Genomic DNA, 21,418 nt, shown 5'->3' on the forward strand with positions numbered 1-21,418 from the left:
GGAGAGAGGCAGGGCATGGGTATGGAAAGTCTGTGTTTCTTGGGGGGGGCAGTATCTAAAGGCAGTGGGTTGACTGTCAGAAAGGTGACAATGAGGAAAGAAAATGGGCTAGAACCCCAGTTCTCTGTGCTAGAGCATCACTTCCATTGCTCCCTACTCCCACAGGCATCCTTATTCACATGGACAACCTACGCTGGGAAGGTGTGCCTTTCTTCCTGATGTCTGGCAAAGCCCTGGATGAGAGAGTAGGCTACATTAGGATCCTGTTCAAGAACCAGGCATATTGTGTGCCCAAAGAAGAGCACTGGGCCACAGCCAAGAGTCCATGCCTTCCCCGACAAATCATCTTCTACATTGGCCATGGCGAGCTGGGCAGCCCTGCTGTGCTGGTCAGCCGGAACCTGTTCCAGCCCTCGATGCCCTCCCAGAGTTGGAAGAAAGTGGAAGGTCATTCTAGTCTCCGCCTTTTTGGCTGTCCTCTGTCTGACTATTATGCCTACAGCCCTGTGGTGGAGCAGGATGCCTACTCTATCCTCATATCTCAAATCTTTCACTGTCGGAAGGACTCCTTCATTACTACGGAGAACCTACTGGCCTCCTGGGTTTTCTGGACACCTTTGCTGGACAGCTTGGCCGAGGAGGTCCCACGGCTTTACCCCGGAGGAGCTGTGAATGGGCACCTGTTGGATTTTGAGTTCAATGGCAACCAGCTAGCCTTTTCCCAGCAGCAGCTGGAACAGCTGGTGCCAGGGCCTGGCCCTGCCCCACTGCCCAGTAATTTTCAGGTTCACAAAGCCAAATACAGAGAAAGTCCGCTGGTCTCAGCTTGGCCTGAGGAACTAATCACCAAGCTGGCTGAGGACACGGAGGCCACAGCTGTGAGGGCTGTGCAGCACTTTGGCAAGTTCCACCTGGCTCTCTCAGGTGGCTCGAGCCCCATAGCTCTGTTCCAGCAGCTGGCCACAGGACACTATAGCTTCCCCTGGGCACAGACACACCTGTGGCTTGTGGATGAGCGCTGTGTGCCACTCTGGGACCCTGAATCCAACTTCCAGAGCCTGCAGACTCACCTGCTACAGTATGTCAGGGTCCCCTATTACAATATCCACCCCATGCCTGTACACTTGCACCAGAGGCTCTGTGTTGAGGAGGACCAGGGAGCCCAGAGCTATGCTAATGAGATCTTGGCTCTGGTAGCCAACAGCAGCTTTGATCTGGTACTACTGGGCATGGGTACTGATGGGCACACAGCTTCCCTCTTTCCCCAATCGCCCACTGGTTTGGATGGTGAGCAACTGGTAGTGCTGACCAAGAGCCCCTCCCAGCCATACCAGCGTATGAGCCTTAGCCTGCCCCTTATCAATCGTGCCAGGAAGGTGGCAGTCCTGGTTATGGGCAGGATGAAGCGTGAGATCACCCTGCTGGTGAGCCGTGTTGGGCATGAGCCCCAAAAGTGGCCCATCTCAGGGGTCCTGCCCACTTCTGGTCAGCTGGTTTGGTACATAGACTATGAGGCATTTCTGGGATGACTGGGAGGGTGGCACTTTGTGCTGCACTTGCCCCCATTCTGTCCTAACCCCTCCTCTCTCTTCTTAGTCCTGCCACCTACCCATGTGTCCTGGCTCTGTGAATCTAGTACCTCAGAGTCAAACCCAAAGAGCAGAAATTTCTGGGCTTGCTCCCCAACCCCTTTAATAACTAGGTCTTGTCTCCTTATGGCGGGGAGACACAGAAGTATAGAAGAGCTGGGATCTCTGTTCTTGAGAAACTTCAAATCCAAGCCTCAGAAGAGAATATCCACCTGGAGAAAGGATCTGCAGCAGTTGCATACTAACATAAACCAGCACAAAATCAGACCTGTGGAAAAGCTTCCAAGTTCAGATGAGGGTATACAGTGGACTAGATTAGTTGGGAATGAAAACCAGAGGAGGTTATCTACGAACTGACTCCTATGGAAAAAGAAAGCACAGGTGGTGGGGAAAAGGAAACCTGGACACCTGTATGGGGGCTGTGTAAAGCACTTGCTGGAAAGTGTCTGGAGATTTGAGCTGGTGGGGCCCCTGCTTCTGCCATCTATCTCTTCCTTAAGCCTCTGTAGAGCCAGCCTACTGTATCATTGAAGCTTCCTCCACCTGCCTCCCACCTCTGGGCCTCTCCTCCTTGCCCAGACTATAGGGGAGATCTTCCTATCCTCTCTCTTTGCCAAATGACAGTGATCACAGCAGCACTAAGGCAATGTGAGTGTAAACAACGTGAGAGTGTGGCTTTGGTTCCAGAGCCACATGACTGTTGTTCAGAGCTTACCTTCTCAGATAAACTCTTATATGGCAGGAGGGAGGTGCTAGTTCCCTGGCTTCCACAGCAGAGACTCCTGCCACTGCCCTCCACCCCCTGTGAGAAGTAGGGGCCCTACCAGCTCAAGCCAGTCTCCATGCAGCTAGATGTAAACTGCCAGGCTAGTTTAGGAATCCCTCCTAGAAGATGTACTTTACATCTTGGTATTTCCAGGTGGTGTTTCCATTCTCAAGGCGCCCCCCCCCCCCCCCGTTTTACTAAGTAAGAGGAGCCTCTGATAGCTCGTTTGGATGGAGGGCTATGATAACACCAGATGGTGCTCAACAACCCAAGTGCTCTGATATGATCGTGTTGGGGCCAAATATCCTTAGAGGGTGAGATGGGGTGCAAGGGGCAACTGAAGTTCATAGGAGCACTGACTACCACCAGCTCCTCAGGGACTTGGCTGGTGATTCTTTGTGCCAACAGGGTGGGTGCAGCCCACTCTTCTCACACTATCTCTGGGAGCCTGGAGCCTTCTGATGTCCTGTCTGCTGTTAATCTACTGCTACCCTTCCTGACACCACCTTTGTCCTCTGCCCCACACTGCTAAGGAATTGGGGAAAATACACAGGACACTTTTTTAAAAGAATAAATTGTGGTGTATGTATCTTGGGGGTGTGGGGGAGAGGCAGGAGAAAGGCAGAATAGCTCACTTGGATAGCACAATGCTTTGTTATGTGTATGATGCAGATTTGAGGCTGGCCTCCACTGTCTTGAAGGAAGCTTTGGTGTTGTGGCCTCTTAATCTCTCTCTTTCTCTGTGCCTCTTGCCTTTTCTGTCTGTAACACACACACACACACACACACACACACCACCTTGGGTTGAGGTGGTAGCAAGATAGCTCATCTGTATAGTTTACCTGCTTTGTCAAGTGCATGACCCAGGTCCACCCCACACTGGTCTTTCCCTCCCTTTCTGTCAGAAAAATTTGGCCTGGAGTGGTGAAGCTACTGAGTGTTCTACTCTTGAGTAACCACAGGCCAATAATACCTGGTGGTTCCAGATGCCCTGGGGTAGCTTCTGAAATTCTGAAATCAAGACTTCTCAGGTAATACTTGACTTTTATTCCAAATCTCTCAAGATAGGAATATAGAGAACTTTTCTGCACTTGAGAGTGAATTTCAAATAGAGGACTATACTTAGTGGAGAGGAGTGATATCAAACACATTTCTTTACATTGAATCAATTATGCATTCTCCAAGGCTGTGGATTTAGAAGACTGGTTGTTTTCATTTGAGATAATGTGTCTGTGAAGTGGGTACTGAGACAGGCCCTCCCTAAGAGTGTTAGTCTTGTTAAATTCTGCTTCCCTGTGCTTCCAGCAGCCAGGGCCAGACAGGACATCTCTTTCTGTACCAAGACTGCTAACCATGGCAGAGCCCCTTTTCCTAGGACTGAAGATTGAGCTGGTTTGCTTCTGGTAGGCTCAGGCTCCTGAGAGGACTGTAGGGTATCACCTCTGGCCACATGGGGGTGCCCTTGTACCATCCTTGTAGGCTCCCCTTATGACTGTGGACACCTCCTTATATAGCAGGTTGCTACCTTGTACTCTTAGTGTTTCTACTTAATTCTTGGCACCCTCCATCTGTTCTTTAGAAACCTCTTTGAATTTGCAGCACCAGAGAGAGGCCTGCATATACCTTCATGCCTCATTCCAGGGTGCATAGAGACCCGGCTCCTGATACCTTCTTCTGAGTTAGACTGAATTGCTGAGAGCCTGATCCCAAAATGCCTTTTTCTCAGATAGCCTTGCCTAACATGTGCCTTAATCTATGGAGATTGTATATGGTTCGGAGACAAAACAAACCAGAAAATGTACATTTGCCTTTCTAGAATCCAGGTATCTAAAATAGTCACACTGGCGCAGCCCAATGAGAGACATTACCAAGCCTCCTCTTGCCCTTATCACTCTTGCACCACCTGGTTAGCAAAGAGTGGTTCCCAGAACCTGGCCACCTAGGCTGGTGGTTTTCAGACTTTTGGAACTGTGATCCATAACAAAAAACAAACAGTTCATAAAGGAATTCTTACCTATAGAACATGAGGTTTTCTATTTCTGTATTTCTGAAAACTACTATACTTGTAGTAGACCAAAATGAGTTGATAACATGGTTTAGAAAATGCTGCTCAAATCCAGCTTTACTGGAAAGCCATTCTGTAGGGGGAGTATTTGTATCCAGCTCACAAGGACCAGCATCCACCCAGACTGTCTATTCTTATAGCTGTACACTGGGCTGGCTGGCCCCACACAGTGAGGACTGACTGCAGTGGTCCCAGCAGGTAGTAGGTCTCACTCACTTTTCATCCTGAGAGCTGACTCAGGTCACTAGGAAAAAGCTATTTCAGCCTCTGTGATGGGTGGCACAACCCAGTCCATCCTGAGGATAGAGAGCCCAGAACATGAAGGGGTGATTAGGATGTGTTTTTTACAGAAGAGTCACAAGTACTAGGCTTGATACATTGTTTTTTTAGGGTTATCATGGGCTTGGTTCCTGTATTACAAATGCACCGCTCCCAGTGACCATTTTCCTTTTCTTTTTTTTTTTTTTTTATCGTATAAGACATAAATTTAGAGGGAAGGGGGTATTTAGAGGGTGAGAGAAACACCCACAAATTTGCTTCACTGCTTGTGAAGCATCTCCCCCTCCGATGGGACCGAGGGTTCTAATCCTGGTACTTGAGCATGGTAACATGTGCACTCAGCAGGGTGCAATGCCACCACCCCGTCATTTAATCCTCTGCAACTTTGTTGGATAGGCAGGGGATCCTCACTAACTGGTGGCTTTGCCACTGAACCTAAGGTAGTCTTATGACCTCAGATCAGTAGTTGAAAATGAGGCTCAGGACCCACATCTTCAGGGCTGTCAGCCTGTGGTCCTAGCCACACTGCTGCTCCTCCTTCCTGGGGAGCCCTTGGGTGCTTGATAATTGCATTGTGACCCAGCCTGCATCCCCTGAATGAGAGAGAAGCTGCCTTGAGAATGGATCTTTAAGAGGCAAAAACACCTGTTATTTAGTCATCATCTTGAGAGTGAGCATTCCTGCCATTTGTAGAGAGAATCAAAGGAATTCCCAGGGTGTTAGAAATAAGTTTCTGGCCATGACTCCTGGATCAGTTTTCTTGTGTCCACAGGCTAAAACCTCATCCTGTTGCTTTCCCCTCATTCTTAACTCCTGTAGAGAGCCTGGGGTTGGTGTAACAGTAAGAGAGATTCCGCTAAATTTCAAGGAGTGATTCCCTACATTTAGTTTTGGAGAATATCAAACATTTTTTTCTTTTTTTTTTAGGAAGTATATGCAGCCTCATACAAGCAGGTGGGGCCCCCACAGACCACAACCCACTACTAGAAAAGTTGCTAGGTCATGTCTTGGGTCTGAGCATGGGGAAGTCACAGGAAAGGCCAGCACAAGGCACAGTAGCCCTGGTGACAGACCACTATTCAGAGGTGGCAAAAACCTTGAGAGGGCTGCCACCTCTGAATAATGGCCATCCCCATCCACAGTTGCCCCACTGCCTACCTGGAGGTATGCAGGTGTCCCCAAGGTGCTACTCACTTTGTGCAGGTGACATTTCCATGAGGAAGGTAGTTCCTTGGGGCCAGCTGGTGGTACACCTTGTTGAGTATGCATGATACTGTGCACAAGGACCTGGGTTCAAGGCTCTAGCCTCCACCTAAAGAGGGAAAGTTTCACAAGTGGTGAAGCAGTGGTGCTGGTGTCTCTGTCTCCCTCCCTTTCTATCTCCCCATTTCTCTTTGTATCTACCCAAATAAATAACTACATAAAATATTTTTTTTAAATATTTTTTAAAAGGAAGGTAGTTTCTCCAACTTAGCAGCATTTGACTGCTAGTCAGATCCTGAGGGGGCATCAAGGCAAATACAATAAGATGTCCTGAGCATTTTAATTACAGTCCTAGTTGGAAATGTGGATTCTGTAATAGTCTCATCAGCTTGTACCCATTGGCTTTCAAGTGTGCATTGAGTCTTTTGTTCCTGGAGGAAATAGTGGAGGGAGGTTCTGTAGGAGGACTGACTGTTTCTGTGCCACTGCAGACACACTGCATTCCCTTGTAATGAGGGGCTGTGGGGCTCCTGGGAGAATCCTGGGGGACAAAGTAACTAGATTTCACAGCCCTATACAGTCTGAGACAAAGTTACCCCCCCCCCCACCTCTAAGAAGTAGCACATTCAGTTGAACACATACATTACTATGTGCAAGGCAAGGACCAAGGCTCAAGTCCCCTATTTCCACCTGCAAGGGTGACAATTCATGAGTACTCTCTCCCTACCTCTCCCTCTCAATTTCTCTTTATCCCATAAAATAAAAATAGAAAGGGACAAAAAATGGCTGCTGGAAGCAGTGGATTTGTAGTGCTGGCACCAAACCCCAGCAATAACCCTGATGGCAAGTAAAAAAATAAAGCAATCTGCTCCCTCACACCCCAACTTTCCTAGCAGCCTGTGATGGGAAAGGAGATGACCACGGTGCCAGGCCCTCCTCAGTGATTTTGTGTTCTTTGCCTAGCTCACACTTCTAGCCTGTGCTGTATTCCCAGCAACACCAGGTTTGGGGTAAGAGGGTAAGGTAGAATTTATGGACCTTAGGACATACAGCAGCCAAAGATTTGTTGGTTGCTGGTAATCCACTATGTACAAGACTCAAGCAGATCTGTGATCTCATAAGAGGAACATTCCAGAAGGGATGTGTAGACACAGAGCCCCTGGAGGTGGAGAGAAAGCCTATGGGCAGTGAAGAGGTTGGGAACCACTAATCCTTGGCTGTGTCCTCATCTGACTGGTATGTGGACAACATACATCCTAACAGAAATACCTAGAGCTTGGGACAGTTGTGGGTGAGAGAAACCTGTTACCTCTCAGGACATAACTGTGGGTCCAGTTAGTCTGCAAAGGGCATTGCTGGAGCATCCTTGGTCCTCACTTCCCTCTTTGGGCAGCTGTCTGGTGCCTGTGTTCTAGGGTTCCAGTCAGCCAGTTAGGACATGCAGTGCCATTCTCATCTCTGACATAATAGACTTTAAATTAAATAAAGTAATAAAAGATAGGCAAGGCCATTGCATAATGATTAGAGGATCAATCAACCTAGAAGATTTAACAATTATTAACATCTATGCACACAATGAGGGACCATCTAAATACAAAAAACACCTACTGAAAGAACTGCAAAAATACATCAATAGTAATATACTGGACTTGCTTTGCGGGCGGGAGACAGAGTTGACCAGGGACTCATGACTGAGCTGAGAACGCAGTTTAATCTTTATTCAAGAGCAGGGATATAGTTCAAAAAACTAATCTCTTCTAATCAACACAATTCTGTCCTGCATCTCTCTCCTCCGGCAGAAGAGTCAGGAACATGGAAGTACATAGGATAGGGGGCAGGGAGAAGGGAAAAGCGTGAACCAGTGAGGATTAAACCAATGTCCCGGAGGCAGGGGAGTGCTTAGTTAACAGTGGTTATGTAACTAGAATACATCGTACGTAATACAGGTGAACCTAATGTGATGATCAAAACAGAAGGTCTTATAAGCAGGATTTAGAAGCATACCAACAGTAATACAATAATAGTGGGAAACTTCAACACTCCACTCTCACACTGGACAATGAAGTACAGAATCAACAAAGAGATGAGAATTAAATGAAGAGATGGACAGAATAGACCTCCTGAACATTTTCAGAGTTCTTCACCCCCCAAAACAGGAATACACATTCTTTTCAAATGCACACATCAAGGATAGACCACATATTAAGCCACAAAGACAGTATCAACAAATTCAAGAGCATTGAAATCATCCCCAGTACATTCTCAGACCACAGTGGAGTAAATCTAATATTCAACAACAAACAGAAAATTATTAAAAGTCACAGAATTTGGAAACTCAACAACATGCTGCTTAAGAACTGCTGGGTCAGAGAGGCACTCAAGCAAAAAATTCAAATGCTCTTGGAAACAAATGAAAATGAAGACAAAAGCTATCAAAATATTTTGGACTCAGCTAAAGCAGTACAGAGAGGGGAATTCATAGCTATATAATCACCCATTAGATCACAAGTAAAAGCTCAAATAAACGACCTTACTACATGCCTTAAGGATTTAGAGGAAGAGGAACAAAGCAACCCTAAAGCAACCAGAAGCACAGAAACCACTAAAATTAGAGCAGAAATAAACAAGATTGAAAATAAGAGAACCATACAAAAGATCAATGAAGCCAAATGTTGGTTCTTTGAATAATTAAACAAGATTGACAAACCCCTAGCTAGACTCACTAAAAAAAGGGGGGGGAAGACTCAAATAAATATAATTGTAAATGATAGAGGAGATATCACAATGGACACCACAGAAATCCAGAAAATCATGCAAAACTTCTATTAAGAGCTATATGCCACCAAGCTAGAGAATCTGGAAGAAATGGAAGAATTCCTAGAAACATATGCCCTTCCAAAACTGAACCAAGAAGAACTACAAAACCTAAATGCACCAATCACAGACAAAGAAATTGAAATTGTTATTAAGAATCTTCCCAACAACAAAAGTCCTGGACCAGATGGCTTCACAAACGAATTCTACAAAACCTTCAGGAAACAGTTAATACCTATACTTCTAAAGCTTTTCCATAAGATTGAAGAAACAGGAATACTCCCTTCCACCTTCTATGAAGCCAACATCACCCTGATACCAAAAGCAAATAGGGACACAACAACAACAAAAAACTACAGACAAATATCTATGATGAACATAGATGCCAAAACATTGAACAAGATCCTGGCCAACTGGATACAGCAGTATATCAAAAAGATTGTTCATCACGACCAAGTGGGATTCATCCCAGGAGTGCAAGGCTGGTTCAACATACATAAGTCAATCAATGTCATTCACCACATCAATAAAAGCAAAGCCAAAAACCACATGATTATCTCAATAGATGCAGAGAAAGCCTTTGACAAAATCCAACACCTATTCATGCTCAGAACACTACAAAAGTGGGAATAGATGGGATATTCCTCAAGATAGTGGAATCCATATATAGCAAACCTACAGCCAACATCATACTCAATGGACAGAAGCTGAAAGCATTCCCCCTCAGATCGGGGACTAGACAGGACTATCCAATCTCGCCATTACTCTTCAACATAGTATTGGATGTTCTTGCCTTAGCAATCAGACAAGAGATAGAAATCAGAAGAATGCAGATTGGAAGGGAAGAAGTCAAGCTCTCACTATTTTTAGATGATATGATAGTATACATAGAAAAACCTTAAAAATCCAGCAGAAAACTACTGGAAATTATAAGTCAATATAGCAAGGTGTCAGGCTACAAATTAAATGTACAAAAAATCAGTGGCATTTCTTTATGCGAACACTTAAGTCTGAGAGAGGATATCCATAAATCATTCCCATTCAGTGTTGTGGCAAAATCAATAAAATACCTATGAAGAAACCTGATCAAAGTAGTGAAAGACTTGTATACTGAAGACTAGGAGTCACTATTCCAGGAAATAGAAAATGATACCAAGAAATGGAAAGATAGCCCATGCTCATGGATTGGAAGAATAAATATCATCAAAATGAATTTTCTCTCCAGAGCCATATATAAATTTAATGCATTACCCATCAAAGTTCTAGCAAGCTTCTTTAAGAGAATAGAACAAAACTACAGTTATTTATCTGGAACCAGAAAACACCTAGAATTGCCAAAACCATTTTGAGGAAAAGAAACAGAAATGGAGGCATCACACTCCCAAACTATATTATAAGGACATGCAGTGCCCACAATGAGTCACTTCCTGTTATGGTAGTCTCCCAAAGCAGAGTGACCCCAAGGACACTCTGTTTCTCTGGATTCAACCCTGAGGGTGTGTCATCTTGGAGCTCCAAGGGAGACCAGGCTATATGGCATAGAAATTTCCCATGCCCAAGGACAGACACCACCTTCTGGAACCTTCCCCAGTCCTAGTATCTAGCCACATCAGAAGTTTGCTGCTTAACCATTCACTTAGATGCAAAGAGAGAGCAGTTACATCTGGACTGTCCTTTGCAGGAGGACACAAGTACTAGGTATGAGACCACCTGGAGGATGGTGACTCATACCCATTAGGAGGGCATATGGGGCTCATGTGGGCCAGGGTCTCATCAGCCTAGTGTGGCAGTCTTGCTTGCTTTCAAATTTGTTTCATTAGGATTATTTTCCCAACAGACCAAATCTATGAAATAGTAAGAGCAGATGAAGGAGGGGCATTGTGACAAAGATAGAAGTTGTCACTGGTCTTGTCAGTGCTTCCAATTTATAAATAAAAATTTTTAAAAAGTTGTTACTGGTGGGCAAGTCAGGAGTGCTAGCTTAGAGGGTTCTGTGTGTGCCCTGACTCCCAGCAGAAGCAGATTATGACTATAACTCCAGGGACACCTGTGTAGAGTTTCCCTGCAGTAAAAGAGAGAGAATGGAGGGAAGGCAGGTAGGGGGAGAGGAGAGGAGGGGAATGATGAAAATAAGCCAAGAGCTGCTTTGGCTGCAGCTGGGTGAGCTCCATAGTAGTCCAGGTGTCACTGTCAATAGGTCTTAGGTGTACGTGTGGTGACTCTACCCCTAACAGGTGGTGATTCTACCCCAAACAGGTGCTGAGCAGGTCATCTTCTTCACAGTGACACAACCATCTCTTGTGACCGCAAGTGAGTCACTTCCAGGAAGGTCTGCTAGTAGCACTGTGCCACACATTTGTGGACACAGTGAGGGAAGAAGGGCTGTGTGAGCAGTGGTTCGCAGGGCTTTAAGGCCATCTGTTGTACTGTCCTGCTGTCAAGCCCACAGCCTGCCAAACCCATCACCATGTGTCTAGTTTGGGGAAGCACTGTTACATTTTTGGAAAAAATTTTTTAAAAATCATAAATCTACAAAATATACACATGCTACCTGTATACCTCCCCCCACTCAGCCCCTGTTACTCTATTAACTTAAATTTTTAAAATCTCTTTTAACTTTTAAAAAAAATTAGAGAAAAAAATGAAAATTACCAAAAGAAATAATCTGCTGTTTACCTACACTCAACTGACACAAGCCATTTGGTATATATTTTTAAAAGATTTACTAATATGTATTTTTCTTATATCTGATAGGGAAGATAGAAATTGAAAAGGAGATAGTGAGAGAAAGAGAGACACCTGCAGCACTGCTTTACAGTTTATGAAGCTTACTGGGCCCTATTTGTTGGGGAAGGGTGTTTGAACCTGGGTCCTTGCACATAGTGACATGTATACTCAGCCAACTGAGAGCCACTGCCCAACCCCTCAGTTTGCATACTTTAAAGGAAAAAAGTATTTTTTAAATAATGCATGCTTTTGTAATATATAAATTTGAACAGACTAAAACTACACAAATGAATGAAAGAAATTGCCACCCTTTCCCAAGACACTAACACTAGTAACATTATGTGAACATCTTTCCAGATGTTCACATAATGAACATTATGTGAACATAAGTTCACATAATGTTAGGAGCCACTAAGTCCTGAGTACTAGAACAATGTTCTCTGAGTTGAGAAAGGGGGCAAGGTATCCTGTTTTGGTTTGTGGGTTTCTGTATATTTGCTTTCTACATGAATTTAATCATAGGAGTCACAAATCTGAGATCTGTCTGTTTTCTCACTTCTAACCAAGAAGGAAGGCTATTTGTATAGTTTGAATTTTCTGTCCCTTTGAGTTTCTAGTTACAGTTTGGTTGTGTGTGTGTTCTTTTTTTGTTCTGTTTCTGTTGATATGCTCTTTGCCACCAAGGTTATTGCTGTAGCTCACTGCCTACATGACTTCACTGCTGCCAGTGGCCATTTATTTTCTTTTTCTTTCAGACAGAGGGTAAGTCACACAGAGACAGAGGACACCACAGTACTGCTCCACTGCTCATGAAGTTTCTCCCTCTGCAGATGCTCTCATTTGTAGCCTGGGGTTCAAACCTGAGTCCTTGAGCATGGCAACATGTGTGCTCTATTGGGTGAGCCACCTGCTGGCCTCCTAATTATGTATTTTTTTTTAGGCACTGTAAAATACGTGAATGGAGGAAAATGCTACTTAGAACCACCTCCCTCCCACTCTATTATTTGAAAGTTGGGTCAACAATTATCTAACTAGAAAATTTTATTTTAGCAATCTTTATCACTATTCAGATCTGTATTCTGCTTTATGTTGTGTTTACCTCACCGTGATCAGTCCCTGAGTTCTCCATGGTCTTTGTGCTAAGTTCCACTATGTGCATAGTGTCCCTGGAGTGAAAGCATCCTGATTCACTTCTCCAGGCCTCTGTCGTTGTACTCTAGGTTATTTCTAGCTTTGGCTGACAGAAAGAAGGCTGCAACAAAGGCTGTTCATGGTGAAGAAAAAACTTCTGTTTTTACTCTCAAATTAGGAAAATTGAGGTTTGAAAGTGAACATCAATTACTCAGTAAGTATGAATTTCTCAGCAGTCTGAGCATAATCACTTGCTATGAAGGTGATTATAAACATAATAGTCATCACTGGCTTAGCTGAAAACAGTTGAGTGAGTGTGAGGAAAGCCTGATGTGTGTAGGCTGTTCCTCTGGGCTTCAGTTTTGCCATCCATAAAACAAAATGGCTAGAGCAATGGAGGCTGTCCAAGGTTCTTCTCAGGTCAATCATTGTTAACACTAAATGCAATTTCTTTTGTTAAACAATTAAATTCTACTGATTTAACATTGGTCTATAACATTAAAAAATCATCATCATTTATTATCAAGGACTGAGATTGAAAAGGAAGTGAGAATATAGAAGACAGAAGATTCCAGGAAGACTCAGGTCAAGAAAGAGGGAACTGTGGGCTTGGCCTGAGTCACGAACTGGGAGAAACACCTGAAAGAGATTCGAGAAGTCACCCTGGCTGCCACCCCTAGTTTGGGACCTTCTTTTAAAATATCATGAGCTGTTGCTTCTATATTTTGTGTTTCTAGTTGCTGGATCCCTGGGCTACATATTACTTTGCTCCTGAATTTTGGCTGTCACTTGTTATTTTAAGCATATTAAAAAAAGGTTGTGTTTTATGAGAGAAAAGAGAGACTGAGAGGGGCCAAAACAACTCTGGTTTATGTAAAACCAGGGGTGGAATTTGGGGCCTCCCACATGCAAATCCTGTACTCTACCACTGAGCCACCTCCTTGGATACATTGCTTACTATTTGACAAGTGTCCATTTGCATGCCAGGGAAAGCGATCCAATTCAAAGTAGGTTTAGAAGCAAAAGAAAATTCTGGGCTGCAGTGGGGCTGAACTCAGGGAAGTTATCCAGGAAACTGAGTTGAACACTCCCGTGTTAGGGCTGCCAGTTTTAGTAAATACATCTACAGGATGCCCAGTGAAACTGGAATTTCAGCTGAGGCTTAAAATACGTTTGGAGTAGGATTATTCCACTTACAAAGTTGGGGACATGCTTATACTAAAGCATTGTTTATTTACAATTCAAATTTACCTGATTTCCTGTGCTTCATCCAGTGACTTTACTGTGCACCACTTCATTCTTGGCACCTGCAGACATCCCTTCCTGTAGGGACACATGACTGCCTGAAGCTCACAGAACCTCATGGCCTAATGCTGGAGGGATGGAAGGCATCTGGGGGTTAAAGTTCTGCTCAGGACACTCTGTTGGAAAATCTTTAAAACAGTTTTTTTTTTTTTTTTTTTTTTTGCCATCAGGGTTATCACTTAGGTTGAGTGCATGTACCACAAATTCACTGATCCAGGAAGTCCCTTCTTTTTTTTTTATAGAGACAGAGAAATTGATAGAAAGAAGGAGATAAAGATAGAAATATGATAGATAGATAGATAGATAGATAGATAGATAGGAAGAAAATAGGCACCTACAGAATTGCTTCACCACTTATGAAACTTCCCCCCCCTGCAGCAGCAGAGTAGGGGCTTAAACCTGGGACCCAGGTTTAAGCCCCTATGTACTCTACTGGCATGGCATTACCAGGTTTAAGCCCCTATGTACTCTACTGGCATGATACCACCCATCCCTGGCTGGGTCTCTTTGGGTCCACATGGGTCACTCTGGTGGCAGTACCAGGAAGCACCTGGAAAGTCCCCTCACTCCTCTCCCTCCCTGAATCCCTATACCCTCTAATTCCTGGACATGGGTATATATAGAGATGGTCTGTCTTTGTCTAATGCTGTGCCAATGAAGCTTCAAACTACCCATTCATTCATTCATACATCTGTAGATACACTTACCATCTGTCCATCCATCCATCCATTCATCCATCCATCAATGCATCCATCCCAAGAAAAGATTGCCAGGTCCTATGGGAGTCTGGGAGTATTACCCATTAATAGGGTAGACTGGATCTTCCTTGTCCATTGACATTGTTGACATCTTCTCATCTCCCTGTCAGCCCAGAATCCAGCAATAGCCCCATTATATCTATGACCCCACTGTCTGGCACAAAGTTGCATCCAGCAAGTGCTTATTAACTGAACTGAATTATTATTAGCAGATTGTGTTGTGTTGTGTGTGTCTGTCTCTGTGTGTGTCTGTGTTGTATCAGCAGAAAGGCTCCCTGCTCTACTCGAGGCCCACACAGTAGTTTTCACTGCAGAATGGCTCCTGCCAAGAGCTATTTCCTTTCAACCCCAAGCTTTGTCCAAAAAGCAACTGTGGGTTCACTTAGCTGTGGCACATTTTCCACAGACTCAGTAGGATGTTGGGAGCAAGTACATCAGAACCTGCCTTTACTTTCCACTTGGGAGGACAGCACATTGTGAAGGTAGAAGTTGGGTTCTGGAGTAATAAATGTTTGGGTTCTAGTCTTGGTCCTGCAGCTTAGCTATGAGCAATGAATCTAATTTTTGACATTGAAAACTTTAATTTCTTCCTCATTTTTTCATTGCCAGGGTTTCACTGCTTAGGCAAATTGTGGCAGATAGAAAGAGACTCGAGAAAAGGAGGGTTGGAAGCCAGGGAAGACAGCATAGCACTGAAACTTCCTCCAGTGTGGTGGATGTCAGACTTAAAGCTAGGATATGCATATATTAAAGCAGGTACCTTCCTAGGTGAGCTATCTTACATGCTTCTCAGTTTCTTCCTCTTGCTGCAACAATAAAGTCCACTTTCTGGGAAGGAGGCACGGAGTCATATTTCATCATGGTCCTCACCAGGACAGACTCATGGCACCCTACAGCAGTTGGAGCTATGGGCTCCAGGGAAATCAGGGACATCATTCACCATCTCTCAGTCTTATACAGGAATGACTGTGGCACAGCCCTGAACTCCAGAAATGAGAGTCTAGCCCAGTCTTGATTGCCCAAGGCACAGTGCTCTCAGATGTCTTGAGAGAATCAGGAGCAGGATCACAGGACTCTGGGAAGGGCTGGCCTGGGGCCTGGGGGAGGGGCAGGTGGTCAAGAAAAGTAACCAATCAATTTCACATCACTCCAAAGTGTGTGTTGGCACCTCCCACATGCCAGCCCATTTGCTTGGTGTGAAGTAGCCAGGGCAAAGAATAGAGATGGAGTCTGAGTGGCTTCCAGGTGAGAAGAGAGGTGGAGACTCAGGCTGTCTGGAAGTTCTTGGGGGCACCTGTCCCTCTGGGGGCACTGCCTTTCTTTGATGGTCTGCTTCTGTGAGGAGCCTGCTTTGGTGTCCAGAGCCAGTCCCGTCTAGTTAGTCTCTGCTTTGTACAAGCCAAGAGTTGCTGCTCTGGCAGCTCAGATGAGTTAAAATGCTCATGGTATCCCCAGAAGCCCTGAGGCTCTCCTCAGACTCAGTGGCCTGGAAGCCCTCGGAGAGCTCAGTCTTCTTGGAGCACTTTTTCAGTCAAAGGAAAACAGATCATGGGGCAGGTTTACTGGCATTGCCCATCTAGCAACCCAGCCCTTGGTGAGGCACCGAGCCCTCTGCATCAGCACTGCCCTCTCTGCAGTGGCACTGCCTGATTCCCAGGTGCCCACATGACTGTATGCTATACCACCTTTGGCTGGTGTGACAGAACCCTGAACCTCCAGAGGAAGGACCTTCGCCATATCTCTCCACTGCTTTCACCCCTCACCCTCCCAGGCTGTAGAATTACCTTGGGCACCTTCTTGCAAGTAGCCTTGCTGGGCACAGGGCAACACAGGCTGCCAGTCCTCGTACTGGCCCCAGCTTTAGGCATCTGCTGCCTAGTGTCTTGAGACAGTCAGCCCACACTTGGGAAGTGCCAACTGCCTGGGTGGTTTGGTATCAGAATGAAATCCAGAGGCCCAAAAGGAGCCAGGGTTCAAATTGCCATCAATTTCCTGAAACCTTCTGAAGCTCCAGGCAAATTTACTGGTTGAGTAGGGGAATCAAATAGACCACTCACTGCAAACCAGATGTCAGCCTTTGTCCTTCCCCAGCCCAGGGAGAAGGAAGGAACTCCTGCTGCCTCCTCCCCACCCCTGCTGCCTCCTCCATCAACCACTAGCCACCACACAGCAAATGAGGCTCCTGTGCAAAGGAAACAACTTAGCTGACATCTAAAAATACAGACTTTCTTTTTCTCCTTCCTTCCTTCCTTCCTTTCTTCCTTTCTTTCATTCTTTCTTTTTTTTTCCTTCCTTCCTTCCTTCCTTCCTTCCTCCCTCCCTCTTCCTTCCTTCCACCTCTTCTTTCTTTCTTTCTTTCTTCCTTTCTTTCTTTCTTCCTTTCTTTCTAGGAAGGAAGTTCAACTCACCCTACCCCAGAGCTCTAGGCTGTGAGTGGGTGTCCTGGGGACCTCAGCTAGACTTAGTTTCCCCAACACCCAAGGAGCTGTGGCTCTCAGGGCCCCAGAGCAAGGATTGGGAGCAGGGGAGAGGATCCTGAGAGTGGTGTTCTGGGGAAGTGAAAAGGGATAACTGGCATTGGTCCTGAGAGATGCTGGGCATCTTTGTGCTACATAGAAATCAAAGAAAAATGGATATAAGACGGCCCATGAGAAGGGGGCAGGGAGACTTTGGTGCTCAAGGTTCCTGGGCTGACTGAAATAATCTCTCCCTAGTCCTCTGGGGTCAGCAGGCTCTGTGTCATGCCTAGGTCTGGTGCTTGGCCTCATGTGAGTCCTACAAGCATGTGGGGTGAGCTCATCCAGAAGCCCCTCTGCAGCTAGGAGACCTGGCTTAATTTCAAGCCACAGCACTCAATTGAACCCAGGAGAGAAAAATTATCCCTGTTCCCTGATAGGAGCCCAATTTGGAGACAGATGGCAAAGGAGAGAGAGCAAGAAGAGACAGATATGTGGGGATCTAAGACCCCCACATCAGACAGCACACAGGAAACTGACCAGGGGAGCATCCCTGAGGAGAGAACTGGAGAGCCCTTTTATATTTTTTGAAGCTCCCTTTTCTTGATTTGATTTGTATTTTAATTGAAACAACGCCCACAGTTTTTAAAAAATCAGAATTATACAAGTGAAACACCACGTCAAGCAATTTCTTGCTTCAGCACTCCTCATGTCCAATGCTGCTTGTAGTTCTTTCTAGTTGTTACGTCTGACATTTCCTGCCATAAATTTCAATAAGTTGTTTTTTATTACTTTTTTGTAATTTTTGGACATTACCCAGGTGCCTGAAAGCTTTTAAAAAAAACTATAATAATGACTAAGATGCTGACTTTTGAGCCAGATTACCCAGGTTCAAATTCAGACTCTGTTAACTTAGTAGCAGTGCACCCTTGAGTAGTTATTTATCTCTTTTGTGCCTCAGTGTGATTATCTATTATGTGTGATAGTAGGGCCCACCCCTAAGGTGAATATGAGGAAAAAATGATTGACACGTGTCTTTGGTCTGGCCCAACCTAGGAGAGATGGAAATTCACTCTCCTCCCAACTTCATAATATAGCTTATTCACAATTTTGACTAAATTAACATTCTGTGTAACACTTTGGCCTGTTAGGACACATGTTAGTCCTGTTGTGGGGACTCCCAACCTCCTGCTTCAGTCCAGCAGTCTTGTTCCTGAAGCAGTAATGATCCAGAAGTGAAGGTAAAGCCCAGATTTGGTTTCTAAATGGCTAGTAGGAATCAGGCCTTCACAGAGAAATGAATAATTCTAGGATCTGACAGGGAAACTCTAAAATGGTTCTGGAACATCTTGTGTGTCAGAAAAGATAATACAGAAAAAGTGGAGAGGTCCGGGAGGTGGCGCAGTGGATAAAGCATCAGACTCAAGCATGAGGTCCTGAGTCCAATCCCCGGCATCACAAATACCAGAGTGATGTCTGGTTCTTTCTCTCTCTCCTCCTATCTTTCTAATTAATAAATAAATAAAATTTAAAAAAAGAAAAGAAAAAGTGGAAAAAGGTCAGAATAAAAGGGTCCTGCTGGACAAATCAGGCTCAGCTTGAATATTAAAATGAATTATGATGACATTGGCTTTTGGTTTACTGAGGCAGGAAGCCATGTGTCCATACTAATGTAAATAAATGAGTGCAGTGAAAGTTAGTCAGAATAGGAAATTGCACAGTCTCAGAATACCTACCCCAAAAAGGACAACAAGTAACTGTAAAGTTTACTGGAAAGTTTGATAGACACCACTTTAATAAGTGATTGAAGTTAGGGTCACCAGTAGCAGGACACATGAAAATCAAGAGCCATTTGATAGGAGATGAGATGAAGTAGCCTCATTTCCACTTGTCCACCATGAGGAAGCACCACATGAATCCAAGCTGAAAAAGCCCATCTAACATTCTGGTTATAGCCTCAAAGAGAACAATCCAAGGCTGGATGAAGAAGTTGTGAATATGTAGTCAATGGAATATTATTCTGTAATTTAAAAGGATGATATTTTATCCTATAGGACAAAAAGATAGAACTAGAGGTGAACATGTTAAAGGAAATAAGAAGAGGTGAAAGACATCTATTGTATGCTTTCACTCATATGCAGAATATAAAAATCTGAAACACATTAGCTTGCAAAAAGAGAGAGTGAGAGAAACCAAACTCTATGGCTTTACAATCATGGTTATTAGTATGGTGACCCAGAATGTTGGTGGTGGGTACAATTTGAAACTATATCTCTGATTCTTATAATCATATAAGCCATGATTAAATCACTCACCATGGTTTATGTTATTTAATGCTATTTCCAAATAGCTGTATCTTATATACTGACAGACCTGTTGCATCTGGTCTCCCTGGTCTAAGATTTTAGGTGATTTAATATTTCAAAGAAAAAGTTATTATTAGAAATGTATTAATAATTTAATTCCACTGTTAAAATTTAATCTAGTTGGGAGTCGGGTGGTAGCGCAGCAGGTTAAGCGCAGGTAGTGCAAAGCTCAAGGACTGGTGTAAGGATCCTGGTTCCAGCCCCCGGCTTCCCACCTGCAGGGGGTCGCTTCATAAGCAGTGAAGCAGGTCTGCAGGTGTCTATTTTCTCTCCCCCTCTCTGTCTTCCCTTCCTCTCTCCATTTCTCTCTGTCCTATCCAACAACGACAATAATAACTACAACAATAAAACAAGGGCAACAAAAGGGAATAAATAAATATTTAAGAAAAAAAACTCAAACTAGTTCCCAAAAAAGTAAAAAAAAAATTAATAAAGGGTGGGAGTTGGGAGGTAGTGTAGTGGGTTAAGCGCATGTGGCACAAAGCTCAAGGGCCTGAATAAGGATCCCAGCTCAAGCCTGGCTCCCCACCTGCAGGGGAGTCGCTTCACAAGCGGTGAAGAAGGTCTGCAGGTGTCTCTCTCCCCATCTCTGTCCTCCACTCCTTTCTCCATTTCTCTCTGTCCTATCCATCAACAACGACATCAGTAACAACAACAATAATAACTACAACAATAAAAAACAAGGGCAACAAAAGAGAATAAATAAATAAATATTAAAAAATAAAGAAACCCTAAGGGCTTAGATTGAAGGAATATATACTCAGAACTTGGGTCTATGCATCAAAAAGTTGGAGGCAATCAATTTATTTTCCCCTCTCATATAAATTAAATAGTGATTTATAAGACTATAAGTTAATAGAGGTGTATATTAATACCATTCCCAGCACCAGAGGTCTGTGTCCTTCCCCCCAACCCCTTATAGTGAAGCTGAAAAATCTACCCTCATCCTCCACCCAGAGTTTTTATACTTTGGTGCAATACTCCAAACGCAGTCGATTTCTCCTTTGTGTTTCCCTTTCTATTCTTCTTTCTCAACTTCTGTTTATGAGTGGGATCATCCCATACTCATTTTTCTCTTTCTAATTTATCTCACTTAACATAATTCCTTCTAATACCATTCAAGGTGGGTTGGAGAAGGTGAGTACATTATTCTTAATTGCTAAGTAGTGTCCCATTGTCTATATATATATCACAACTTTTTCAGTCATTCATCTGTTGTTGAGCACCTGGGTTGTTTCAAGGCTTTGGCTGTTACAAATTGTGCTGCTATGAACATAGGTGTACATGGATGAGTGTGATTGAATCCTTAGGATATATCCCTAGGAGAGGAATTATTGCGTCGTATGGGAGGTTTATTTCTAGCCTTGTGAGAGTTCTCCAGACTGCTCTCCACAGAGGTTGAACCAATTTACATTCCCACCAGCAGTGCAGGCAGGATGCCCTTCCCCTACAACCTCTCCAGCATTTGTTGTTGCGGCTACATTTTCCGATGTATGACATTCACACAGGCATGAGGTCGTATCTCATTGTTGTCTTTATTTGCATTTCTCTGACAATCAGTGACTTGGAGCAATTCTTCATATGTCTGTTGGCCTTTTGTATCCTTTTGTAGAGAATATTCTGTTCATGTCCTCTCCCCACTTTTGAATTGTGTCATTTTCTTTTATGTCACTAAATTTGGAGAGCTCTTTACACACTTTTTACAACTTTTTTTGATAGTTTAATTTTTTAAAATTTTTTATACTTATTTAAGAAAGGAGACATTAACAAAACCATAGAATAAGAGGGGTACAATTCCGCACAATTCCCATAACCCGATCTCCACATCCCACCCCCTCCCCTGATAGCCTTCCCATTCTCTATCTCTCTGAGAGTATGGATCCAGGGTCGTTGTGGGTTGCAGAGGGTGAAAGGTCTGGCTTCTGTAATTGCTTCCCCGCTGAATATGGGTTTTGACTG

The 21,418-nt window shown here is 44.1% G+C and overlaps 1 protein-coding gene across 4 annotated transcripts in view; it reads left to right on the plus strand.

Annotated features, from left to right (window-relative positions):
• H6PD (hexose-6-phosphate dehydrogenase/glucose 1-dehydrogenase) overlaps positions 1–4,891 on the plus strand; it is a 41,496-nt gene extending 36,605 nt beyond the window's left edge. For all 4 annotated transcript variants that reach the window (XM_060201419.1, XM_016192954.2, XM_060201420.1 and 1 more), the window contains one exon: positions 166–4,891. In XM_060201419.1, coding sequence (XP_060057402.1) covers positions 166–1,529 — 1,364 coding nt within the window. In that variant the 3' untranslated portion in view covers positions 1,530–4,891. The remainder of the gene's footprint in view (positions 1–165) is intronic.
• Positions 4,892–21,418: the final 16,527 nt, after the last annotated feature.

This window comes from Erinaceus europaeus, chromosome 11 (genome assembly GCF_950295315.1).
Source record: "Erinaceus europaeus chromosome 11, mEriEur2.1, whole genome shotgun sequence".
Classification (NCBI taxonomy): domain Eukaryota; kingdom Metazoa; phylum Chordata; class Mammalia; order Eulipotyphla; family Erinaceidae; genus Erinaceus; species Erinaceus europaeus.